At 51.8% G+C, this 24,030-nt stretch overlaps 10 protein-coding genes and 2 non-coding genes across 12 annotated transcripts in view; 3 read left to right on the top strand and 9 right to left on the bottom strand.

Annotated features, from left to right (window-relative positions):
• Positions 1-6,370, bottom strand: part of ASPGLDRAFT_68391 (uncharacterized protein) — a gene marked incomplete at both ends in the record, with an annotated part of 10,004 nt that extends 3,634 nt beyond the window's left edge. The window contains 3 exons of the mRNA XM_022549251.1: positions 1,269-1,641; positions 1,695-5,133; positions 5,190-6,370. Of these exons, the coding sequence (XP_022398669.1) occupies positions 1,269-1,641; positions 1,695-5,133; positions 5,190-6,370 (4,993 nt within the window). The remainder of the gene's footprint in view (positions 1-1,268; positions 1,642-1,694; positions 5,134-5,189) is intronic.
• An 834-nt stretch (positions 6,371-7,204) lies between these two features.
• On the top strand, positions 7,205-7,702 carry ASPGLDRAFT_27850 (uncharacterized protein; the record flags this gene model as incomplete). Its single annotated transcript, XM_022543698.1, has 2 exons — positions 7,205-7,222; positions 7,274-7,702. 2 exons carry the CDS (start codon positions 7,205-7,207, stop codon positions 7,700-7,702), a joined length of 447 nt encoding a protein of 148 aa, XP_022398668.1.
• Positions 7,703-8,041: 339 nt separating this feature from the next.
• fdh (formate dehydrogenase (NAD+) FDH1) lies at positions 8,042-9,442 on the bottom strand (the record flags this gene model as incomplete). Its single annotated transcript, XM_022541060.1, has 4 exons — positions 8,042-8,382; positions 8,434-8,978; positions 9,033-9,208; positions 9,266-9,442. The coding sequence occupies 4 exons, from the start codon at positions 9,440-9,442 to the stop codon at positions 8,042-8,044; spliced, it is 1,239 nt and encodes a 412-aa protein (XP_022398667.1).
• Positions 9,443-10,490: 1,048 nt separating this feature from the next.
• ASPGLDRAFT_49963 (leucine--tRNA ligase NAM2) lies at positions 10,491-13,845 on the bottom strand. Its single transcript, XM_022547209.1, has 3 exons — positions 13,299-13,845; positions 13,083-13,223; positions 10,491-13,036 (listed from the first exon to the last, which is right to left on the bottom strand). The coding sequence occupies exons 1-3, from the start codon at positions 13,794-13,796 to the stop codon at positions 10,760-10,762; spliced, it is 2,916 nt and encodes a 971-aa protein (XP_022398666.1). The 5' UTR covers positions 13,797-13,845; the 3' UTR covers positions 10,491-10,759.
• A 79-nt stretch (positions 13,846-13,924) lies between these two features.
• ASPGLDRAFT_49960 (sucrase/ferredoxin-like domain-containing protein) lies at positions 13,925-15,187 on the bottom strand. Its single transcript, XM_022547208.1, has 2 exons — positions 14,781-15,187; positions 13,925-14,731 (listed from the first exon to the last, which is right to left on the bottom strand). Exons 1-2 carry the CDS (start codon positions 15,141-15,143, stop codon positions 14,048-14,050), a joined length of 1,047 nt encoding a protein of 348 aa, XP_022398665.1. The 5' UTR covers positions 15,144-15,187; the 3' UTR covers positions 13,925-14,047.
• Positions 15,188-15,292: 105 nt separating this feature from the next.
• On the bottom strand, positions 15,293-15,832 carry ASPGLDRAFT_27847 (ankyrin repeat domain-containing protein; the record flags this gene model as incomplete). The annotated part of the gene is made up of 1 exon (XM_022543697.1): positions 15,293-15,832. The coding sequence occupies one exon, from the start codon at positions 15,830-15,832 to the stop codon at positions 15,293-15,295; it is 540 nt and encodes a 179-aa protein (XP_022398664.1).
• A 661-nt stretch (positions 15,833-16,493) lies between these two features.
• Positions 16,494-16,565, top strand: ASPGLDRAFT_t123. The gene has a single exon. It is a non-coding gene; the product is annotated as a tRNA-Trp (tRNA).
• A 373-nt stretch (positions 16,566-16,938) lies between these two features.
• On the bottom strand, positions 16,939-17,010 carry ASPGLDRAFT_t122. Its single transcript has one exon. It is a non-coding gene; the product is annotated as a tRNA-Trp (tRNA).
• Positions 17,011-17,502: 492 nt separating this feature from the next.
• On the bottom strand, positions 17,503-17,972 carry ASPGLDRAFT_49959 (uncharacterized protein). The gene has a single exon (XM_022547207.1). It carries the CDS (start codon positions 17,939-17,941, stop codon positions 17,750-17,752), a length of 192 nt encoding a protein of 63 aa, XP_022398663.1. The 5' UTR covers positions 17,942-17,972; the 3' UTR covers positions 17,503-17,749.
• Positions 17,973-18,225: 253 nt separating this feature from the next.
• On the bottom strand, positions 18,226-19,296 carry ASPGLDRAFT_1497323 (uncharacterized protein; the record flags this gene model as incomplete). Its single annotated transcript, XM_022542071.1, has 2 exons — positions 18,226-18,886; positions 18,933-19,296. The coding sequence occupies 2 exons, from the start codon at positions 19,294-19,296 to the stop codon at positions 18,717-18,719; spliced, it is 534 nt and encodes a 177-aa protein (XP_022398662.1). The 3' UTR covers positions 18,226-18,716.
• A 268-nt stretch (positions 19,297-19,564) lies between these two features.
• ASPGLDRAFT_49956 (CAAX prenyl protease RCE1) lies at positions 19,565-20,918 on the bottom strand. The gene is made up of 3 exons (XM_022547206.1): positions 20,728-20,918; positions 20,642-20,682; positions 19,565-20,593 (listed from the first exon to the last, which is right to left on the bottom strand). The coding sequence occupies exons 1-3, from the start codon at positions 20,777-20,779 to the stop codon at positions 19,691-19,693; spliced, it is 996 nt and encodes a 331-aa protein (XP_022398661.1). The 5' UTR covers positions 20,780-20,918; the 3' UTR covers positions 19,565-19,690.
• Positions 20,919-21,675: 757 nt separating this feature from the next.
• Positions 21,676-23,848, top strand: ASPGLDRAFT_131634 (putative serine-rich protein; the record flags this gene model as incomplete). The annotated part of the gene is made up of 2 exons (XM_022541062.1): positions 21,676-23,563; positions 23,616-23,848. The coding sequence occupies 2 exons, from the start codon at positions 21,676-21,678 to the stop codon at positions 23,846-23,848; spliced, it is 2,121 nt and encodes a 706-aa protein (XP_022398660.1).
• Between the last annotated feature and the right edge of the window lie 182 nt (positions 23,849-24,030).

Below are 24,030 nucleotides of genomic sequence, written 5' to 3'. Positions count from 1 at the left end.
CCCCAAAAACTGCTGCTGCCTTTGATTTTGATTGAATTTTTTTGCTTCTATACGCGCTGATGGCCATTTGAATTCGATTTTCTTGAGAAAGAGGCATTTTAGATGATGGTGGTGACAAAATGACGCGTTGAAGTATGATTGTTGGAAAATTGCGGAGGAAGTGGACGGGACGGCCGTGTGGACGGCTCGGCCGTGGATTACGTTACAGAGTACATACAGTACAGTGATGAAGCACAATCTATTTATCAATTCATACTATACCAAGTAGAAAACCCAAGACCAAATAGTCAAATGCATGGAGATATACCAACAACGCGTCGCTTCGTCACGCCTGCGATTCAAAGAGACACATACACGGCCATACCGGACAAGTCAAGATATCCACCACGACAGGATGCAAGACGACAACAACAAGCGGATATAGAAACAGAACAGACAGAGAGATAGAGACAGACACATGGCTATGGTCAGATAAGGCATTATGTACAGGAAATGGAAACAGGATATGAAGCCGTATGATGTGGAATGTTGAGAAAAGGAAATGAGAAGGAACGGAAATAGAAACACAATGCACAAGGGGTACTGGAAGAAAAAAAAAAAAAAAAAAGCAAGAAGAGAAGAGAAACAAAAAGAGAAGATCAGGGCTAGAAATCAGTCGGAAAGAAAAGAAAAGAAATATTATACACTGATCGACATAGTAGAAAAAGGGGATTCCGAGACGACATCAGTTGGTGTATCAATCAAACATTACCAGTAGATGAAAATAAAAGAAAGAGGTAAAATGTTTCAAAAAGAAGGGGTAAAGAGAAAAAAGAGAGAAAAAAAGAGAGAAAAAAATCACTCAGGCTCCGAATCCCGCTTACTGCTCGGCCGACTATCATCAGGCGACCGATCATGCTGGTCATCATCATTCGGCGAGACAACAATCGCTGGCGTCGACGGCGGCTGCGAGCTAGCATCATCTGTATTATTCGAATCCGCTGTCCCCGGAGGCGACATTGGATCTGGTTCCTTGACAGACGATAAACCACCAGTGCCATCACCGCTATCCTTGCTGCCGCTGGTGGGGCCATTGCGTCGTCTCATCCGGCGTTTGCGCCGTTCTTCCTCGGCACTCTCTCTCCGTTTTCGCAAACGCTCATTATCCCCTGTGTTGTCTCGCAAGCCCTGGAGCATACTTGCAGCGCGGTCGGCGACGTCTTCGCTCTCGGACTGAGGCTCCGGACTAGCGCCTCGATCGGCATCCTGGCCAGGAGGACTCAATATACCAGACTCCGCGGCAGTGGCGCCATCATCATCCTTGGCCTGTCCGGCATTGCTCTCGGCCTCGTTTGCTTCCGCGCCCTCTTCCGCTCCAATGTCCTCGGGGATTTGCTGTCCCGATGCGACGCGGACATTGTGTCGTTCCTTTAATCTGGCACGGCGACGACGGTCACGCTGGTCTCTGGCTTGAGGAGCAGCGGCACGCAACTTCTCCAGTAGCGAGTCCATTGCACCGCTAGTAGCAGGCGAGTTGGGCGCCTCGGTAGCAGTACCGGCACCATTCGCAAGAGCAGTGTTCATGTTCATACGCTTGCGAGCCAGCGACGCCTCCGTACGCTTCCTGCTTTCTTCCAGGGTCATGTTCTTTTCTCGGGATTTCTAGAAGTTCATGTTAGCACAAATCCAAGCACATAGGAACGAGCGATGCTCACCTTCCACTCCATCACAAACGCAGCCAACTTGGCAAAGAAATCCCGTCTCGCGTTCTCGTCCGCACTATCCTCACCGTAAAACACCATAATATCATTATACGACTTCGCCATCTCCTCCAGATACAACTGCATCTGCTCCGCCTTCCGCCTAGCATCCTTCATACTCCGCTGCACGATTTGACTAACACGATCCTGCGGGTGGAACTTCTTCGGATCGCTCAGGTTACCCGCGTCCAAGGACCCCTGGATGTTCTTGATATTATCGATGTACTTCTTAGCGTCCTGGCGGAGTAGGTCGACATTGAGCTTCTGGATATTGACGACGCCGGTGATCTCATCCACGAAGCCTTCCCACTCGGGGTATTGGTTGCGGACAATACGCTCGACCAAGTCGGCGAAGGTAGTCTCGTTCTTGTCATCCTTGACCATACCCAGACGCGCGAGAGAACCGAGCTTGAATCCTTGAGCTTGCTTGTTGGCGTCGTTCATGAAGTTACCAATGTCCAGAATCAATCCGAGGACGTTCATCAAGGCCACCGAGTCGCGCAACGACTCGCTAACCTTAACCACATCCTGAAGCTTGGCCGAAATGTGCTCGTAGTCCGGCTCAAACGACCGTGTCAGAGCAAGCGCACGCATCCTAGCCTTCCAGTAATGATGCAACTCGAAAGCAGTAGCCAGGTAGATCTGATCCTCCTTTGTAAGTTCGCTAGGATCCTGCTCCCGATCGGAACTGGCGGCATCAGGACCCGTCCAGTCCTTGCTATACGGCGCCATCAGCTTAGAGATGTTCTCGGGAATCGTGCACATCTCGTCCCTTTGCAGGAACTCCATGACGACCATGTTATCCAGAATCTCCGCATCACAATGAATAATCATCCGCACGATCTCCTCAGGCGGATACTGAGAATACTTGGCCATTGCGATCTGGAACGTCTTGGACAACTCGTTGGAGATAATCTGCTTCTTGTCCTTGCGCTGTTTGGCCGCGTTACTGCGTCCGAAGATCTTGGTCTCCTTCGCCATGAACAGCCGCTCAACTTCATCCAACACACCCTTCTTGGCAAGCTCCGAATACTTCTCCTCTCGGTCCTCCGGTGTCGGAGCATGCGATGCCCACACCGTGACCTGCGGAGCATCCACCTTGTCCCAGTGCAGAGCCTTAAGCTTCTTCTTAGGCCGGATCGATGGCATCATACCCGTCTTAGCGCCAGGCACACCCTGAGAAGCCATGTAATTGGCTCTCCAGCCTCCAACCCCAGCACCAGGCGGCGGAGGTGGCGGGGGCGCTCCAAACTTCATACCAGGCGGTGGTGGAGGTGGTGGAGGCATTGCGCCAGCCATACCTGGCGGCGGCGGGGGCGGAGGCGGCGGAGGCATCCCAGCCATGCCCGGAGGAGGGGGAGGCGGAGGCGGGGGAGGAATACCTGCACCACCCGGCGGCGGTGGTGGAGGTGGAGGAGGAGGGGGAGGTATACCAACCGCACCACCTGGCGGCGGCGGCGGCGGCGGAGGCGGAGGCGGCGGAGGCATCCCAGCCATTCCCGGAGGTGGTGGTGGAGGAGGAGGAGGAGGAGGAGGAGGGGGAGGAGGAACAGCAGCTCCGGCCTTGTCTGGTGTTGCGCCCTCGAGACCGGTCTTGGCTTCCTCGGCAGCGACTTCGTCTTCGGGTCCTGTAGGTGGCTTGGGAGTAGCCTCCTCGTCCACCGCTCCAGGGACATCGGCATCGATCTTGGGAACCTTGGAAGCGATCTCTCCAAGCAGACCAGTCGCCTGCGAAGGGTCCATCCGGGGCCGCGGGACATAGATCGGCTGTCCTTTCTCGTCCGCTTCGTTGGCCAAGCCAGCATGGCTTCTCTTGCGGTGCACAGATCCCAAAGCGTTGTTATCCAAATTCAGACGAGCTTGCTCCTCGAAATCGTCACTAGGTTCGGCCTCTCCATCCATCTGCTCACGTAACTCACGCAGACGATCAGACGGTCCATGCTGGCCCCAAACCCTACCTTCCAACTTGAATTGGGTCTTGGTGCGCTCCAGCTGTCTCTCCAACCTCCCCAGCAACTGATCACGGTCCATGATACCTCTCATCTGGGACGGGTCCGTTTCCGCGACGTTACTCTTCTTCGCATTCGACGCGGCGATGTCCTGGGCGTCACGGAGCATGAGATACAGCTCACGGGTCTCGAGTTCATTGCGCTGCAACTCTTGAGCACGCAGTCGCTGCACATCGGCAACCTCCGCCTTGATAGCTTCGTTTTGCCTAGCCTGCAGCTCGATGATGCCCGTCTGCTCATCGATCTGCTTCTGCAGCTTCATGACGAGACCGTCGGCGCCAAGTTCCACTTGCGCCTTCATCTCATCGCGCTCCGCAATCGCCGCTTCGGCAATCTGCCGGGCTTCCAGCGATTCATCGTACACCTGCCTAGCCTCTGCATCTGTGTGAAGCCGATCCAAGAGACTCTGCACGGTAAACGTTAACCCTTGCCGGAAATCCAGATCGGGCAACCGCCGGTCCATAGCGACGTAGCTCATCATCGCATCCACGAGCTGGAACATCCGCAGGCCATCCTCGCCGGAGTTCTCGCGGATCAGCAGCATATGCTGCATGGCCGAAAGGAAATAGTCGTGTGCGCGACTGCCGTTGATCCTAGAGGCGATGGCATCGGTAATCTGCATCGGATCGGACATGTCCTTGACCTCGCCCTCGATGCTGTCCTTGACGCTGCTGCCCTCCCGCTGGAGGAGATCTTCGTAGTCGATGGCTTCATTCTCCCTGAACCGTTCAATCTGCTTGTCGATCACCTCATACTGGAAGCCCTCCATCTTCGTCAACAGACGCTTGATACCACATGAGATGAACTGGGCCCGAATGTGACATCGGAGCTGCAGGTCATTCTCCGGTGCATCCACCATCATGTTGATGAGGATCATGGTCGAAACGGCATATTCCATGAGCAAGTTCTCCATTCCAATACCTCCACTCCGATACTCCTCGCTGGCACCGACCAAACTGCCCATCTTACCACGGCCGTCTGTCGTAACCTCGACGATCCGCATCCAGGCATCAAAGCGGCCCGTTTCGCCCTGGTAATTCTTGACATGGTCCATGGCCTGGAGGACCTTCAGGTGGCCCTCGCCCTCACCCCAATGGCAAAGGAAGGTCAGGACTTCGCTGACTAGTTTCCTTGTGTTCAGCCGGGGCGACAGCAGGGAAGTGACGAGCGCAACGATGACTTGCTGGTGTGCGAGAGCATCGTCGGCACCATACTTGTTGTTCATCAGCGCCTTCAGACATTTGACAATGTCATATTCGCGGTCCAAATCCTTATCACCAGTCGGAGGTGCGGGAACAGGCCCAGAAGCCTTTCTCCGGTTAATTTTGATGAGCACATTTGTCAATGCGATTTGACCTTGTGCTTCAACAAATGCCCTAACCCAGCTGTGGAATTGTTAGCACCGTATCGAATGGCAAAAATTAGATGCAAAGAAACGTACCTAATTGGCTGTGTTCGCAAACTGACACTCAAACTGGCAAGTTGCTTGGACGTAATCGTATCATCCATAACCTTCTTGACATACCACTCCGGGCTTCCCTCCTCATCAGCTCGTTCGAGAATCCCCACAGGCCCATCATGACCATGAGTCTGCCGGGCATTCTGCCTCCGCTTCTGTTCGCCTTGTAACTCCGTTAAACGATCCTGGTGTACAAGAGTCCATTTTTTCGAAGCCGGGTATGCCAACATCTGCCGTTTCGCCTGTTCCGGAAGATTTTGCCAACCTCGCTTCTGCATCAACTCCAAGAATAGTTGATCCACTATACGGTCATCTCGGGGTCGAGCAAGGTATTGTTCTGGGACGATCGGCGGGGGCCCGGTAGTCGCAGTCGATACGGTCGATAATCGGCTGGAACTTCCACTGGGTGTGAGGTTATTTCGATCGGAGTGTGCAGTCGTAATCGTGCGGTTTGAACCGTCGGCGGAGAAATAGTTTGAGCCTCGTGTATTTGACGAAACGGACGAATGGAGACTCATCTGATCGAGCGAGAGGCGGGAGTTCTGAGAGGAATCGAAAGTCGAAGAGGAATTATGACTGAATGGCGCATTTGTGGCCGAACTGCCCGGTCTCCCCCACTGCTGATACCGCGGGCCCCTGTCACCTGTTGAACTCCCACTCATAGTCATATTCGAAGCATGCGGCGGCGGACGAGGACCGGTTGGATGGGAGTAGTAATTCGGTGCTTGAGCCGCGGACGGATTAAACACCGGATACTGATGGAAATCCCCACCACCTTTTGCTAAATGGTGAGGCGACGGTTCTCTCCGCGACGACGCATTGGACAGATAATCCACGGGAATCGGGTTACGGGTATCGGAAGGGGTGCTTTCAAAAGGAATGGACGTAATCACACCAGCCGAGGGCGCGATACTGCCAGAATCGAGATCGTAGGGGTTATTATCGATAGATTGGACGGAAGTGCGTTTATTCGAATGCCGCGACGAGCGAGAACCGGCGGCACTTCCTGGCGGCGCGAGATTCTCCAGATCGCCAAGACTGCTTGTGCTGCTGCTTTCATGGCGAATCTCTACCGGCTTCTCTTTGTGCAATTTCCTCCCAAAGAACGATTTTCCCGCCGAGGTTTGTCTTGATTTATCAGGTGCGGACGTGGAAGATGGCATCTTGACGAGCGTCGCTGGGGGACCGCGGGAAAAGCATGAGCTCTAATTCTACCCTTTAGATTCGTAAAGTAGCGGGATTGGATCAAGTAGATTAACGACGGACACTTCGACTTTTAATTCAACCTTTTCAAGAAGCTGAATCCTGTCTTAGCTTGTTGCGGAGCAACGGTAGAAAGAAAGAGAGCGAAACGATAGCGAAAAGAGCGCGAAAGGAGGACAAGCAAAGGGAAAGGGGGAGTGTGTAAGAATCAAATCAAACCAATCCCTCTTTTCTCCAGAAACACCGTCCTTATCTTTGTATGTACTGTTGTATTGAGAATGTATGTACTCCCACAAAGGGGACGGGGAAAGACGACAGGGACGATCAGCCCAGGGTATGGATAAGTAGTGGTAGCGCTGCAACTCGCACTGGTCCGGCTCACGACGAACCAAACACAGAGCCCAAGCGGATCATGCGAATCTTCTTCTTTCTTCACGCGGCGCTTTGAATCGTTTCTTTTTTAGGAAGAGAACAGGTTGAAACCGTCCCTTTTCGGCACGTCAGGGCTGGATGCACGGGCGGCGTTTAGGGGGAGTGGGAGACGGCGTCTAAGTCGGGGTGCTGAGTCATCTGCGGGGCGAGAACTGTTTGTTATTGGCTGGCTTGATGTAGGTCACGTGACTAAGGAGTCGCAATCGCAGCACATCTTGACCAGAGATAATTGAATTGTGCATTGTTAGCATGAAGAGCGGTTGTTGAATCTGCAGCTGCAGAATTACCTACAAGTACACAGTGCTCTGTACAAGAAGACTGGCGCTGGGAGTACCCGCCCCCAGGGCCTCCGTACTCACAAGATGTCCTCAATCGCAAAGGTATCCATCCAAGCAATTCCACTGTACTACAATAACACTAACACTGAACAGACACTCTTAATTCCCGCCACAATCTCCCTAACCCTCTACGTCCTCCTCTCCTACCTCATCCTCCCCTTCTTCCGGCACTATCACCAACGTTACGCCCACTACCTCCCCCTACACACCATCTCCGCGCACACCTCCTCCGTCCGCGACCGCATCGGCAACACCCTCATGCGCTGCATCCTTCGCTCGTCGTCCTCGTTCCCATGGCGGAGGAATAGCGTGGCCGGGCCTGGTGGGGATCATCACGATAATGTCAGCATTGATGATGCGGAAGGGGAGATTATGGTCGGGATGCATATGGATCCGGCGAGGAGGAGGGAGTTGGAGAGGAGGTGGAATAGTAGGCCGGAGTCCGAAGCAAGGTTGAGTCGGGATTTAGAGGAGGGGTTTATGGATGATAGTGATGAGGAGGAGGATAGAGGGCGTCGTTGATTTTCTTTCTTTTATGGGCTGTGAATACTGTATAATATAGCTACGGCGTTTGGCATTTTATCCCTGCATCACTTATGCATATTCGGAAGTTTGTACACTGGCAAGCTACGGAGGTTTATTGACGGTGGCAAGCTGCATACTGCACTACTGCATATAAGAAACTATAAAGTGAAGTATAAATAAAGTGTAAAGTAAATAAGAAAATATATTCAGGTATCATCCTAGGCCATCCTACCAGAGTAATGGCCGATTAGTTCAGTCATTGCCTCATAAAACACCGGTATATATAAAATCCTCCTGTCTATGCAAATTTTTACCCCCTTTCGCTTCAACCTAAGCTTACTTGCGCTGGCCGTAAGCCTTGGTGACGTAGTCACCAGCGTGGACGATGAGGTCCTGGTTCTTGTAGTCGAAGCGGCCAGAGAAGTAGCTGTCCAAGATCTCCTTGGTACCCTGGGCGTACCGGATCTGGGCGTCGATTGAGGTACCGGACATGTGAGGAACCATGGCGTTGCCACCGCCCCAGGGGCCCTGGACGTAACGGAGCGGGTGGTCCTTGGGAGCGGGCTGAGGGAACCAGACGTCACCACCGTAGCCTCTCAAGTGACCAGACTTGATGGCCTCGGCGACATCCTCCTTGACGACGATGGCACCACGAGCGGTATTGACGAGCCAAGAACCTGACTGGTCAGCATGCGTATGTTACACGTGGGGGGGTATGGGGTACTTACCCTTCTTCATCTTGGAGATGAGGTCCTTGTTGAAGAGACCACGGGTCTTTTCGTGCAAGGGGCAGTTGATGGTGACAATGTCACACTGAGCAAGCATCTCCTCGAGGTTCTCGACACGGCGGCAGCCAATCTCCTTCTCGACCTCGGGGGCCAGAGGCTGGTAGTCGTAGTAGAGGAGCTCCTTGCAGTCGAAGGGCTTCAGACGGCGGAGGACACGCTCACCGATACGGCCAACGGCAACGGTACCAACGGTCTTGCCCTCGAGGTCGAACTCGTTCTTGGCGACGGCAGCAACGTCCCACTCACCGTTGCGGATCTGCTCGTGGGCAGGGACGAAGTTGCGGACCAGGGTGAGGATGGTCATGACAACGTGTTCAGCAACGGAGACGACGTTGCAGCCGGTGACCTCAGCGACGGTGACACCGCCGTTGGTCTTGTTGGCAGCGTTGAGGTCGACATGGTCAGAGCCAACACCGGCAGTGACGGCAATCTTGAGGTTCTTAGCCTTGGCCAGACGCTCAGCGGTCAGGTAACCGGGGTGGAAGCTGTTCAGATTAGCACCAATCCTCTATACTTCCAGCGCGGAACATGGAACATACGGAGTGGTGATGATGACTTCAGCATCAACAAGCTCCTTGTCAAAGGTCGAGTTCTCACCATCCTTGTCGGAGGTGGTGATGAGGGTGTGGCCCTCAGACTCGAGCCACTTGCGCAGACCAAGCTCGTTCTCAGTGGTACCGAGAAGGCCGGGCTGGTCCTTGGCGTGTTGACCGCCCTATGTAGGAGTTAGATTATATTCAAGTAGATAGACGGGGGAAAAGGAAGAGCATACATCATAGAGAACCATGAGAATTTTACCCTGTCGGCTCGCAGAAGCAGTTAGCGTACGTGCACCGGAGAAAGCCCCCGCCAACGGAGTAGGGCGGAAGGCAGGTCTTGAGGACCCTGCGGCGGAGAAGAGAGTAGAGGACCGTCCAAGTTGACGGGAAAGAGAGCGAGTAAATACCATTGTGTTGATTGAGTGTGGTTAAATTGAATTAGAGGGAATGGGGATGGAAGATAGCTGGAGGAGAGGGCGTTAGCAGGTATTTAACTTGAGTGTGAAGTGAGCGTCGCAGTGAGAGGTGAGTTGGAGACGCGGGGAGAGCGCAGGCGAGTACGCAAGAGAGAAAAAAGTAAGAGAAGAGAGGAGAAGAGATGATGTATGCGGGAGAAAGGAAAAACGTCATCCAAAGAAGAAATTTAGGGAACTTACCGAATGCGAACGGCGAGACAATTGGAGTTAATGTGAGAGAGAAAGTGATGAAGATGAGAGTTAAAATTCTCGGGAAGAGGAAGTGGCATTTATAGGCGTGGATCACGTTAATTCTTTTTTCTTTCCTGCATCCACGGTAGTAGTACTAACTAGTTAGTGTCAAGTAGTATCCATAGTACTCGGAGTACGTGAACTTGTGCTAAGAGTAGTGCTGGAGATCCGGATGAACTGACGGACTCCGCATCGTCATCAATACCGAAGAGCCCTACCTAATGGGAATAATTATCCTGTTTCTTTACTCTACACATAGAATAGAATATAACATCAATTGTATGAAGTACAGGGTATTCTCATTTTATTCCCTTTCTCGGTTTATTTCCCTCTCAGCAATTGTGTATTAACTTCCGCCGTCTCTCAGCATACATACAAACAAAACACATGATCAACTCTTATTCATGTGGGGTCTTCTACATTACCCCATTACGTATGTTCACTGGCCCCGGACGGAGGGACACCATGGCATAGTTGGAGTTACTTGGAGGTACAAAGTCCGCGGACTTAGCTACTACTAACATAGTTAACCTAATGTACCGGGAGATTTCCATCGTCGGCTCGGTAGTTAGAAAACAGACCACTTCGAGTCAGTGAAAGGTCGACAGATGCTTGTTACTGCTAGAGTAATTTCTCCGTGGCGTGCTGCCCCGCATGAGGGGTTGGCTTATCTAATGAGGGGGCCCCTCACCACTCAGAGTACAGCTGCAGTAGTATACAGAGTTCCGTAAGAGGGGTACGAATGGTTACTCGTCCGACTGAACAGGCAATTTATTCCTAGCTAATGTTCAGGCACCTCTGTCTATCGTAGTTTTTCCATTTTTGTACACTGTATCCTACGCTTGCTTCACGGGGAACCCTGTCTATTCCCGATTCTCCGACATCCCCGAGTATGAGGGGAGATCCACGGTGGCACGGCACGGTCTGACACTGACAGTTCCCCTCATCCAGACTGACACGAAACGACGCACAATCATTCTATACGAAGAACACCTCCAACTAATATACACGGTACTGCAATCAAAAAACCACATTGACCAACTTCCCCCCCTTCACCACCACCACCCGTCTCCGCTTCTCCCAGTCATTCCGTTCTCGCAACCATACCCGTCCCTCATCCGTCTCCAGAATTCGACTCACCACCCAATCCTGCTCCTCCTGCACATCCGGCTTCTCCGTCGTGGGTGACAGTCGTCGCGGAATGGTTGCCGTGAAGCGCATCTTGCCGTTTACCTGGACAGCGACGGTTTGGCCCCCGCGCGCGGACAGGGTGTCTGCTTGTTCCGCGGTGAGGAGAGGTGTCGGCCAGGGCGCAGCGAAGATGGCTGGGGCGGGTGTCTCGGGTTGACGCTCGAGGACTGCTTCATGAAGAACTTCCCATCCCTCCGAGGACAAGGCTGGCACAATTGGTGCCAGGAGACGGAGTAGGGAGGAGGCGCAAAGGTACAGGGTCAGAGGGGAGAGATTCGAAGAGGAGGACAGCGAATTGGTTAATTTGATCAGATCCGAAATCACTGTGTTCAGTCCGTACGGGTTGCGCTCAACGCACTGTGTGACTGAAGTGATGGCCCGATGCGTGGCGAGCACGGCATCCGCATCAGCATCACTCAGCGACGGCAGCAACGGCAACTGTATCGCGTGGTCGGCACGCAGTCCCGCCTCGGAAACCCGGTACTCCGATTTATTCAATTGCTCCCGCACATCCAGCACCAGCTTCCACACCCGACCGAACCACCGCTCGATACCCACGATCTTCGCCTCATCCCACTCAAGAACCTCGCTCACCGGCGCTGCGAATAACACATGCGCACGTGTCGCATCGGCTCCATACCGGTGTGCACATGCAGTGGGATCTACACCATTGTGCTTGCTCTTGGACATTTTTTCGAACGATACCTGGGGCGTGGCTTGGGTGTCCTTGATAACAGGCTTGTCAGGACCACCGCTAAAATCCACTTCGGACGGGTGCAGGAATCGACCAGTCGACGGGTCCGAATATGTCTTTCCGTGAACCATTCCCTGAGACAAAAGCGTCTGGAACGGCTCCGGCGGCGCTTTCAGCATATCACTATTCCGTGCGATCTCAGGGAACAACTCAGACTGTGCAAGGAATTTGTAGATGAAACGGGCATACAAAAGATGCAGGATGGCATGTTCAACACCGCCAATGTAGACGTCTACCGGTCTAACAGATGCCGGCGAAAACGGCTGCTCCTTATTCGCCGCATCCAAAAACCGCAGATAGTACCACGACGAGTCGACAAATGTGTCCATCGTGTCAGTGTCGCGGGTCGCAGGCTGTCCGCAACTAGGGCATTCAGTGCGCTTCCATTCCTCTGACGACTCGAGCGGATTACCCTTCTTCCCCTTGAGCCAGTCGCCTTCGAGCTTGGGCAGTTGCACCGGTAGCTGGTCATCTGGCACCGGCACCGCACCGCAACTATCGCAGTGGATGATGGGGATCGGAGCACCCCAGTAGCGCTGTCGACTGATCAACCAGTCGCGCAGCCGCCATTGCTCGACTACTTCGCCGTGCCCGACGGCGTTGAGATCGGTGACGATTTGCTTCTTTGCTTCCTGCGAATGCAGGCCCTGATATTTCCAGCAGCGGGAAGTCAAGTAGCCTTCGTGCGTGAAAGCCTTGGCGTCCGCGGCGGGGAGGACGCCCGTGTCCGCCGGCGCGGCTTGCGCCTCCGCGCCAATAACTTGTGGAATGAACTCCGGGTTCACGTTCTCCTTGAAGAAGGCTAGGTCTCTAGAGTCGTGCCCCGGAACACCCATAACAGCACCCTCGCCGTAATCACCGAGGACATACGGAGCCACGAAAACTGGAAGTTTCCGGGCGATATGTTCACTCTCCTTGTCGATGATATGCAGCGGGTGCGATGCCCAGACGTTATGTAGCTTGTAACCAGCCTTGGAATCAGACGGCAGCGACGCCGCTTCATCCAAGAACTTGCGTAGTCCTTCATCCGTCTCAGCCGCCTGCTGAACGATAGGATGGTTCAGCGAGAGAGCCAAGTATTCGACACCATACAACGTATCGGGCCGGGTGGTAAACACATTAACACCTGATTGGACATCGTTGACAGTAACCGGGAATTTGACCTTAGCACCATCCGATTTCCCAAGCCAGTTGCGCTGCATGGACAAGACTCGTTCGGGCCAGCCACCAGACAACGAATCCAGATCTTTCAACAAAGCTTCTTTGAACGCAGTAATGCGGAAGAACCATTGTTTCAATTTGAGCTGCTCGACTTTTGCGCCGGACCGCCATGAGAAACCATTTGCATCGACCTGCCAATCAGCCCTGTCCGTAACTTATATATCTAGAATGACTCACCTGCTCATTCGCCAAAACAGTCTTATCAACCGGATCATAATTAACCAATGCCTCAGCCTGATACGCCAACCCCTTCTGATACAACATCAGGAAAATCCGCTGCGTATGCTCATAAAACTCCGGCGCACAAGTCGCCAATTCCTACCCACACCCACCATTATTAGCCCTCACCCAATCCAACCCAAGCCCCGACAGGCGAGATAAAGACATACATACACGATCCCAATCAAAAGTCGTCGAAATACTCCTCAACTGCTCCTTCATCCTTTCGATATTGTCCTTTGTCCACTCTGCCGGATCAACGCCCCTCTCTATTGCTGCATTTTCTGCCGGTAACCCGAATGCATCCCAGCCCATTGGATGGAGGACATCGTGTCCGCGCATGCGGTAGAAGCGTGCTAGGACGTCGGAGATCGTGTAGACGCGGAGGTGGCCCATGTGCAGGGTTCCGGAGGGGTAGGGGAACATGGAGAGGATGTAGGATTTCGGTTTGCCCTCGTTGTCACCGGTTTGAGGAGGTAGTTGTTGCTGTTGTCGCTGCCATTTTTCTTGCCATTTTCGATCGAGGGCGAGAAGGTCTAGTTTTCGGGGGAGTGAGGAGGTCGAGGTTGTTGCGAGTCGGATGAAGGGTTTCGGGGAGATGGTGGTGGTGAGTCTGCGGCCCTGTGCGAGGGCGCAGGTTGGGTTTTGTCGTAGTCGTAAAAGGGAGAGCATGTTGACTGGATATCACTTCATTGTCTCATAACTGAATGTCGAGATCGAGCCATTGATCAAGGTTCTGCAAGGAAGAAAACCGCCGTCAAATTGTTGACGCGGAGAACTTCCGTCCCGATTAGGATTAGCGTCTACATCATAGATTCAGTTTGCATCTACAAAACACAGCAATACTCTGTACATTTACATCAATTGTCCTAGATACCTCTAGTACCTATGTCATCGGTAATTCTTCATATACAGGACCTCTTCTACAACCGTAAAATCCCCCCATCTCTCCCAATCCCACCCCGAAAATGATCCGTAACCACCTTCCCCCCAAAAACAGTCTCCTCGACAATCCCCTCTACATTCCTTGGTTCAACACGTCCATACCAAATACCCTTCCCGGCCAGCGGGTTGGGAGCACTATCGCGCATCTTCATCCCCGGTGGAACATAGATAATCACATTCCCAGCATACTTGTGTCCCCCGATATGGCTGATCAGTCCGATATGGGCGTGCTCCGGGTTGTCGATTGTCTTGTTATCACTAATGGAAGTAGAAAACCCGCGCGCGGAGAGAACACGGTCGAATTCGGTTTCAAGGACTGGTGCCATAACTCCGCAGCGCATGTCGCGACCGCCGTGGCCGCAGATGAGGATTACGGGGGATTGGTGGATGTCGATTGCGCCGGGGAATTGGGATGCTAAGTTTGGGACACGGACTAGTTGGTCTCGTTTGGACTCGGGGAGGGAGGCTTCTTGCATGGGGTGTAGTTTTTCGGGGAGGAGGAAGGCTTGGACGAAGCTTGACAGATTCGAATCCGTTGCATCTTGATCGGCGACGGGGATCGAGGGAAAGTATTTAAAGCTGGGGAAGAGAAAGGCCGAAGCGGACGAGGAGGACGAGGACGCGGACAGTGAGGAGTTCGAAACGAGGATATTATTGAACGGCTTCAATCTCGGTCAGCAACATCCATGCTATACCTCGGTCAACACATACGTCAGCATAAGGACCACCACGCCCAAGTAACTTCTTCAATCCTCTTGCAAGATCCCCCCAACCCTCCTCCTTCCCATCATCCTCAATGCGACTCGTCCAATCCCGCTGCCCGGTACAGATTAACAACTGCTGCGCATATGCAGCCATGGTTCCATTCAACGGTTGTTCATAATCAACCGGAAGCCCCTCTGGCATCGCAGGCGTTGGCGGGCAATCGCAACTGGGTTCGGGACATGATTTGGTGACGGGGAATGGAGGGGGGATATCGAGACGGGCGCGCAGGCGGCTGGCAAAGCGTATTTGTGAGTGAGGTCTGAGAGTGCCAAAAGGCGACCGCCAAAGCGGTTGTAGTCGTAGTTTCATTGTTGCGCAGACAGTGATTTTCTTGAGTTGAAAATCCGGAGAGATAAATCATAAATGTCAGCTAAACTCCGCAATTTCCGAGGCCGAGTCCGAGATCCATTCACCTTCGGAGTATTACTCCGTATACTCCTACAGGCTACAGCTCTATTCTACGGCATGTTGTTCAAGAAGTTTGCTGCCTCCTGATGACCCTCCTCGCGGGCCACCATAGCAGGCGTCCGCTCATAATAATCCTTCAAACCCAGATCGGCTCCCCGCTGGATTAGATACTCCAGGACATCAACATCTCCCACTGCAGCAGCCTCATGCAACGCCGTCGTCCCCGGTAGCCAACCTATAACAACATCATCACACTCCTTCGCATCATCATTTACATCCGCGCCATGTCTGAACTGAAATTCCATCATTGCATACCGCTTCCGTTTCGCCGCTGCCCCCAACGCACCTAGCCCATTCACCCGTGCCCCGTATTGGATCAACAACTCAGCCATTTCGATGTTGTCATTGCCCACGGCAACACAGAGCGCTGGATAAAAATCAGCTAGCAGGTTTATGTTCAGGTCCGCGCCATGCTCGAGTAGGAATCGTGTGAATTCAAGACTTCCGCTGGACGCAGTCATCGCAACATATCCACCAGTTCGATCATTCTGGTAGTTTACATCCAGGCCGGCTGGGATAAAGATGCGCATTAGGTCAATAGTTAACCTGCAGACGACGGCGCCGTAGACCCAGTCATTGAGCTGGGCGTTGTGGGAGAGACAGGTTTGAACTAGATCGTAGTCTTTGCTCACGATGGCGCGGCAGAGTATGTGCTCTAGTGAGGCGTCAGTGGGTGCTCCTTCATCAAGAAGGAACCTCCATTCTACGCGCTGGTCTTTGGGTGCAGCGGACCAAATGATCTACCAGTCTTCTTGTGTCATTGCGCTGGTGCCCCTGGATTTGGATGGGGTATTGTGCTCTACATCCGGAATATATATTTGAACCCCGCGGCGGTGCACCTAAATATAATAGAAGATCAGCACAGCATATGCAGGCAGACGTTCACCATAGCCACGTTTCCGTCTCTTGCATCTAACTGATATTGTCACTCAAACCGGAGCCTGGAGCCTACTAGATGTAGATCCTCTCGTGAGTCCCGACATTTCAAGGGGTAGCAGCCTAGACCCAGAACCAGGAATCGATGAAACCAAATAGTTTCCCAAATAATCTCGAGCAAACTATAGATTTCTAAGCATGAAAACTATAATTAATTTTCAAACCATTATTGATCGGCTATATTTTCCTTTGAAAAAGGTGAATGTCGTAAAAACTCCCTCATATAATTAACATAACAAAACTTTAACAAGTCATGGGCCTATGGCGCAACGGTAGCGCGTGTGACTCCAGATCACAAGGTTATCTGTTCGAATCAGGTTGGGCTCATAATTTTTTTTTCTTTCTTTCTTTTTTCTTTCTTTCTTTTTTCTTTCCCTTCCATTGGTAGACTATCTGATGAAATGCTAACATGAGGAGAGAAAGAAAGAAGCTGGGCCTGCCTGCGCTGAACTATCTAGCGTGTGTGAAGGCGTCTATGCCCTATATCCAAACAGGCCAAAGTACGGATAGCCAAACACATCATACCGCTAGCTCCCGCTCCCGCTCCCACTCCGTGACACTCGATTTATTATTATTCGTCGTCTTCTTGCCATTGATCTGCATTGTTACTTCGAGAAGACAAAAAGAATCAATAAGAATTTCGAATTCAATTTAAGATCGAATATTTGTATCAAATAAAAAACTACCTAAAAAAAACGAATGAGCCCAACCTGATTCGAACAGATAACCTTGTGATCTGGAGTCACACGCGCTACCGTTGCGCCATAGGCCCACTACTTGATCAGTTTTGTTGAATCATTGATATGATTCAACTAGATCTTTGTGTATGTCTTATTCTGTTGGTGGAGAATTGTTAATAGCCCTTTGTTCTTGTAGTTTCCACAAACCAAGGGCGCATTAATGTAGTCTATCATCCGCGGCTACAGATCATTAAGCCAGTATGGCATCGCGTGTATTTGTTGTTCGCATTTTCTTCGGCCCCGTCATCTTTCTCCATACTCTCTACTGAGTTCTGTCGGTCCTTATATATGTACCCACATCAACATACAATTTTTATCTGATTAATCTCAGTTGACCATACTTGTCCAAAGGCAAAGGCAGCCTATTTGCAGGCCATGAGCAGCGAGTTGACATTAGAGGCCTCTATACCATTACCAAGGAAGACCACGTTATAAAATGCTTGCGTGATCCAGTTCATTTACAGGTAATAATGAGTCTCTATGGCTCCCTTGCTTTACATTGAAGTGCTGACTGAAATTGGAAGCCCGACAGTCATGACGTATCGAACTCGCTCATGTAGTCAACAGCACTGCCACAACTGTTTTATATACAAGTCACGATAAAGACATATTCGACTCTCGTTCAACCACACAACATATAATCACCCAAGATCGTTCTATAATCAGTGGGCTTGCCGTATACAAGGCTGTTTCAACCGACGAAGACGACAGGTATATCCTCTGTGCTCCAGTATTCTCGAGTTATACGTCCATATAACCGTGGGGACCATTTCAGCAGACCAGAAAGCGCAAATACGGGACAATTATAAAAAGGCCATATGATATCAGAGAGATGCATTCGATGTAATAAACTGTCGAATCTTTTGGCAGCGCTTGGCCACAAATACACTTGCTAGGCGGCGCATTGAGACTCATCCACGCGAGTTCCACAAGTTTCTCATGAGCAATACGACAGAAGGTCATATGGGAATTCTGTGCAAGCAATCACCAATGAGCCATCAAATGATATCAACATACAAAAAGGGGTTTATGGGATTAGAATACCCGATGGGTTCTTACAAGCAGGAATACCCAGGTTCAACCCCACGTATCAGGCACATTTAAACACGACAGAGGTCTTTGTCAGAAGAAATGTTTTTCTGCGATCTACCAGGCGAATGTGTTCGGCCAAAAAGCTTTCATGATGCGCGTCCCTGAACTAGAGCCGATAAGCTACGCAGTTCGACCGATTGGAGTTATACATTACCAAAGAAATGCGAGAGCTCGTGCTCGAAATGGATTTCATTGGCCCAGTATCATCAGACTGTTATGTACTTCTAGAGCCAAGAATTATCGAATAACCTTCTCAAACACCCTTGCCGTAAATTCCCAAACTCTCTCAGCCCATGCACCCTCCCAATACCTTCCCAAAAAACGATCCCTCCTAATCACCTCGCTCTTATTATCAATCCGCCACACATACCCCGGCCCAAAACCACCGCATGTAAGATGATAAGCCTGCCTCTCCCCGCTCTCTTCCGCAAAAACACCAAAAATATTCCTAATCACTTTCACAACATTGCGGATAGTCGCGAGGGCCATTCTCCAAAACACCCCCGAAGATTCTGGAGGTGTTAAGCGGGAAAAGATATCCGTCTGTACCCAGCCCGGGAAAGCGTGTATGAATGTCATCTCTTTATGGTTGTTTGCCAGGTACTCGAAAGCAAGAACAGTTAGCGGGGACCAGTTTTTACCATTGTTAATTTCGAGGGCGAGGTCGTTTTCTATTAGGGGTTTTTCGTTCCCGCCGTTGAGAACGCTTAGGACGCGCGGATTCTGTGATTGAGAGAAGCGGGAGAAGATTTGAGATTAGGCGGATGCGGGTGTAGTATGGCAGCGCGAAGCAGATCTCCAGACCTTCTTTTGTATCTGCAACCGTTAGCATTCGCAGCCCATTCCATGGCGGTTGACATACACTCCGCTCCGTTCAGCGGCACCAACCCCGCGCTCATATATAGATAATCCACCTTCCACTCATCTCTCTGAATCCGTTCATAAGCTTTGTCAACATCTGATAGCAATGAAACATCGACTTCGAGAAACACGATTTTGGCGTCTAGATTCAGGGAATGTAGTTTTTCTTGCTGAATTGCGAAGCGTGACACTGATCGGCCCAGAATGTAGAGGGTTGGGTTACGCAGAATTGAAGTTATGGATGTGAGGGTGGCGGCGCCGATGCCGCTTGTTGCGCCGGCGAAGACGCATACTGGCTCCTGATTTTGGGGTTGCGTGTTGGTGAAGTGAGAATTGAACTCGTGGATAACTGTAGCTTTTACCATGGTTGTCGTTTCGAATTGGGTGTTCTGAATCCTAGAGGTAGGGTGACTTTCGTGTCTAATATGTATTTCTGTGCTCGTTATACGTGGCATTGAAGTGCTGTATGGGTGAGTGCAAGGATCTCCGAGGTGATCAGCGGTAAATATGGACCGGTAAGATATCACTCTCAAATACACATGATTGTAGTCAAGCGGGCAGGAGCAGAATCCTGTCTCCATTGACTCGTATAGTGGGTTTACTGCGTTATATTGGGCTATACTACGGAATGGACTGGGTATTATATGCCGTATATGACATTGGTACCTGACATGACTAGTCTAAAATACTATTCGATAAACCTGTATATCTTACACATGACTCGTATCCCATCCCAAAACAGCAAGCTCCAAGATGACATCAAAAACCCGCCAAAGCATGACTCGACTCCGTCAACGGCCACAAAGCATACCAGAATCCAACAGCCCCGACGACAAGGAGCACATAGTACGCTACTGTCCATCCAATTCCTAGTTCTCCGGGAGTCACGTAGATTGGACTCCGCTCGCGCTCGTCATCTTTACCTTTGACGGGTGGTGCCAGAGCGACACCAGTTTCGACGCGTCCCCAGAATCGGGGCAAGCCGCACCAGTTGCAGAAGCTGTGGGCGAGGATAACAGGAAACAGTGAGCCAGTGCGCAGGTAGAGAAAATTGGCGTACCAGCCAAAGATAGTCGTATAGGTGAACTGAACGAAAGAGCGGAGAAGAGCAAGCAGAATTGAAGTGTCGGGATGAGTGAGACGGAACTCGTAGAAGTGGTGGACATGTGCAATGCCAAAGTACACAGGTGCGATGAAGACAATGCGTCCGGAAGATACTTTAGCGAGGAGATGCAGAGTGATGATGATTGATCGGAACATGATTTCCTCAGTGACAGGCCCGGCCACGTAGTTTCTCCAACCCATCCAGCCACGGAGGGATTCGGAGATTCTACCGCCGTGGATCCATTCTCGCCATTCACCTTCGGCGATTCCTCGTTCAAAGAGGGGGCCTAGGAATAGAATGGCCGTGAGAAGTAACGAGCGGAAGATGTCGCTGGGGGCGATAGGCCACCAGCCCAGGAGATGAAGAGCGTGGTCGAGAGGCGCATTGGTTTTGCTTAGAATCATCCAGAGGACCACGAGGGAGCCACCCAGTGTGGATAGAGTGACGGCGCGGATTCGCGCGCGGATGACTGATGGAGCATCGCGACTGAGACTGGGCGATGGGCGAGTGATGGAAGAGACGTAGAATGGTACGACGTAGGCGAGAGTCAGAAGAATCTACTTACATGTTAGTATTTTCCAAGTTTAACTAGACATGCCATATACCGAAGCTACAGCAGCCATGTTGACTGACAGGACGGGTTCATCTGTTCATGTTAGTAGCGCTCGTGATAGTGATGAGGGTGACATACCGCGTCCGGAGTAGAGACTTTTGAATCGGGCGAGAAGGGAGACAGGCGCCATTGTTGAGACCAAATATATGGAAGAATAAAATAAATATACAGAAGAAAGAGAAGATATACCAACAGGACAATATCAAGACCAGACAATGACACGTGATGACTAAGTGGACACCATTGACACCTCAGGCAGTGGTGATTGTTTACACCCTGTTCATCGGCTCCGCATCCCGAGTGCTGGATAAAGATAGACACAAGCACGCCTTACTCGGGATATATATTAGAGTACTCTGTACCTGTACAGGGGTCACAGCCTCGGGATGGATTGGGATCTCCAATTGGTTTAATTATGCTGGACGAGTAATCTCACCGCTGCTGTCACTCCACTGTGAGTTGGCAGATCCATCGATCTACATTATGCAAACACAAGTATTTGCACATAGTCTAGCTAGTACAAAGACATGCGATCGAATGCAACGATACTTCTGTCTATACCCGACTATATACTTCTCCTATTCTCCTATTCCGCTATTCTAGACGCGATTTATCAGGGGGTGTCCTTATATAGAAGAGTTCGTCACTGATGCCCGGCTGGTCATTGCGTATTTAAGCGTGTTTCAGCCCCCTAAATAGGGTATAGCGTCTCTGCAGCTCTCGTTCCTGTGTTGGGCCAATCTCTGATTGTGTCTTTTATTACTGCCGGCCCTCGCCCTCTCTTTTCATCTCTTTTTTCTCTCTTTTTCTCTTCAAGTGCCGTCGTTCTTTGTTGCTGTTAAGTCACTCTTTATTATGCTTTAATCCAGTCATTCTTTTTACTCTGGTCGTGTCCTGTCATTCTTTTAAAACTGCAGCTGTACCTTTTTACCCCTAATATTACCTATCATCTGATATAATTATTGTTTATCCTCGGTTCCAAAAAGCACCCTCGACAATATAGTAACACCATAATATGCTTTAATCATGCGTTCGAATCAATCCACCACATCTCCTCGCAGAGCCCTTCATGAACGCTCGCATTCGCATACCAATTCCGCCTCTCCTCCCGCCTCCCTACACCATGTTCGCTCCAAAAGCACCCATAACAGCGACGAGCACGAGAACGACTATCCTTTCCACCACGACTACTCCAGTTACCCCCACGAGGCCATCTATGCTTCTTCCCCCTTCCCGACCAAGCCGGAACACGTGCTTCTCCCCAATCCCGGCAAGGGGCAACAACTTTTTCCGCCGCAGACCTCGACAACCCCTTCCCGCGTTTCGTCCATTCTCTCCGGCGAGCCTAGCACTGGTCTAGCGGAAAGCAGTACCCTGGAAGCCTCTGGTAGCGACTCCTGGGTTGATTTCATTCACAATTCCCAGAGCTGGCTGCACGACCCCGAGTCCACCCACTCTTCGTACCCGACGCCCTCTCAGGGGAACGAGGATGACGATGACGACCAGACCTTCAAGCTCTATGAGGACGACAAGAAAACTATCTCTTCTGGTGACGACGTGAGCCTCCCGCCCGCTCGCACTGTCAAGACCGTCGCCTCTCTGGCGTCCTCTCGTCACCCCAGTGACAGCTCCAGTCCCAATATCGTTCCCATCGGCCCGCCCTCCATCGCGCCCTCGAGTCCCAACTTTGTCACCTACACCGATACCTCCAGCGTCAACTTCATGCGCCTCGGGACCCCATCCAACTCGGAATCCGTCACCCATCGTTCCAATTCTATTTCCTCGTCCGCCAATTCCTTGGGTACCGTCATTCGGCACATCGGGGCTACCCCCTGGATCCATGGTTCGCCTTCGGAACAGTCCAGCTGGGCCGCCCGTTCCTTCCACTCTACTCCTCCTTATCAATCCATCCACGGTTCAGCCCAGTCCCAGACTTCCTCCCACGAACGCGACCGCTCGCGCTCCGTCCGCAGCCACTCCCACTCCCAGGCCTCCTCGTCCCAGAGCGGTCCCGACTCTGAGATTCAAGCCGTTGTTGACAACGGTGCTCACGTCCAGTACCCGACCATCCGTGCTCCTTCCTCCTCCAGCTCCTGGGTCGAAACCTCGCACCAGGAGCCGCGCTCTACCTCTTACGATTCCTCCACCCTCCACGAACCCATCCCCGAACGCTCCGAAAGCCGCATCACCTCCCATTTGTCTACTGTACCCTCGCAATGGTCCGCTGAATGCGACAACAGCTTTGCAGGCGCCGCGGACGAACCCTCGAGCGGGCGCTCAACAGCAGAACCCGCTCGACCTTCCAGCGCAGTGGTCCATCAGTCCAAACACGACACTTCTCTGCGGCTGGTCAGTGACTCGGATGAGAACGTCGGCAATGTCACCAATCTCCAAGTTCGCAATGCGGGTTCGGGCCACGTCAGCACTCCCTCCGCCGATTCGCGACGGACCGGTAGCATGCGGAGTCGGGCAACCACCTCCAGCTTCCTTACCAATCTGGTTCCGAACTGGGCCAAGGTGTACTACCGGGATGGGAATGCGGTGAATTCCGCTCTGTCGCTTGTCAGCACCAGACAATCCTCTGGAGGCCATCGCGCTCACCCGTCGAACGCCAGCCGACCCATGACCCGACTTGGTATCCGTGCGATTGAGAGCAATCCGCGGTCAGCCTCGGAGGATCCCCGGGATCCACGCAGTCATTGGGTTGCTCCCCCACCGACATCGCGACCGCCGACGGGGATGTTCTATCAGTTGCGACACAGCTGGTCACCTCATTTGTATGCGGACCGGCAAAGGCTAGAAACTCAGGCTAGTAACTGGGTTGCACCTTCGTTGGACTCGCGGATGGAACCGCTCCTTGGACGGAGGAATCTTCAAGTCTGGGCGTTTTGCTTTGGGTTCATCTTCCCACTTGGTAAGTCCCCTTACAGTATTCTCGTTTCAGACTGCATACTAACCAGTTTCAGCCTGGATTGTGGCTGCATTCCTGCCATTGCCTCCCAAGCCCGACATCGACCTCGAGGGGACCCCCGCAAGCGAAGTGACACTCCTGGCAAGATTGTACGACCTTGAGCGACGTCGACATGACAATGCTCGGTGGTGGAGGAACCTCAACCGTTGGATGGTGCCCGTGGGCATCACCATCATTACTATTATTGTAAGCCCTCCTTGCCACAGTTTAACTTTGCTCAATCGCTAACTTGACTCGATAGGTTGTACTGGTTGCAATCGGAACCACCACGGGTTTCTAACCGGTCAACGACTCTTCGATTCGACAAGTTGCCCGTTTCTCATCGCTTCTTCCGTGTTGACCTTTTATTATACCCATTTGCTTTTTCTCTTTTCTTCTTCGACCTTTTTTTTTTTTTTTTTTTTTTTTTT

The sequence above is a fragment of the Aspergillus glaucus genome (assembly GCF_001890805.1).
Source record: "Aspergillus glaucus CBS 516.65 unplaced genomic scaffold ASPGLscaffold_17, whole genome shotgun sequence".
NCBI classification, from domain to species: domain Eukaryota; kingdom Fungi; phylum Ascomycota; class Eurotiomycetes; order Eurotiales; family Aspergillaceae; genus Aspergillus; species Aspergillus glaucus.
Note: the sequence above shows the minus strand (reverse complement) of the source record. Positions and strands in the feature narration are given on the sequence as shown.

Excerpts from the sequence above, each read along its gene's own strand:
- ASPGLDRAFT_49963 (XM_022547209.1), bottom strand. The coding sequence starts at position 13,796 with ATGCTCTCCCTTTTACGACTACGACAAAACCCAACCTGCGCCCTCGCA. Across the intron at positions 13,224-13,298 it reads CGACTTTTGATTGGGATCGT|GAATTGGCGACTTGTGCGCC; the intron begins GTATGTATGTCT and ends GGGTGTGGGTAG. Across the intron at positions 13,037-13,082 it reads CTGTTTTGGCGAATGAGCAG|GTCGATGCAAATGGTTTCTC; the intron begins GTGAGTCATTCT and ends GCTGATTGGCAG.
- ASPGLDRAFT_49960 (XM_022547208.1), bottom strand. The coding sequence starts at position 15,143 with ATGAAACTACGACTACAACCGCTTTGGCGGTCGCCTTTTGGCACTCTC. Across the intron at positions 14,732-14,780 it reads GTGGTGGTCCTTATGCTGAC|CCGTTCAATAATATCCTCGT; the intron begins GTATGTGTTGAC and ends CCGAGATTGAAG.
- ASPGLDRAFT_49959 (XM_022547207.1), bottom strand. The coding sequence starts at position 17,941 with ATGACCTTCTGTCGTATTGCTCATGAGAAACTTGTGGAACTCGCGTGG.
- ASPGLDRAFT_49956 (XM_022547206.1), bottom strand. The coding sequence starts at position 20,779 with ATGGCGCCTGTCTCCCTTCTCGCCCGATTCAAAAGTCTCTACTCCGGA. Across the intron at positions 20,683-20,727 it reads AAGTCTCTACTCCGGACGCG|ATGAACCCGTCCTGTCAGTC; the intron begins GTATGTCACCCT and ends TAACATGAACAG. Across the intron at positions 20,594-20,641 it reads ACATGGCTGCTGTAGCTTCG|ATTCTTCTGACTCTCGCCTA; the intron begins GTATATGGCATG and ends ACATGTAAGTAG.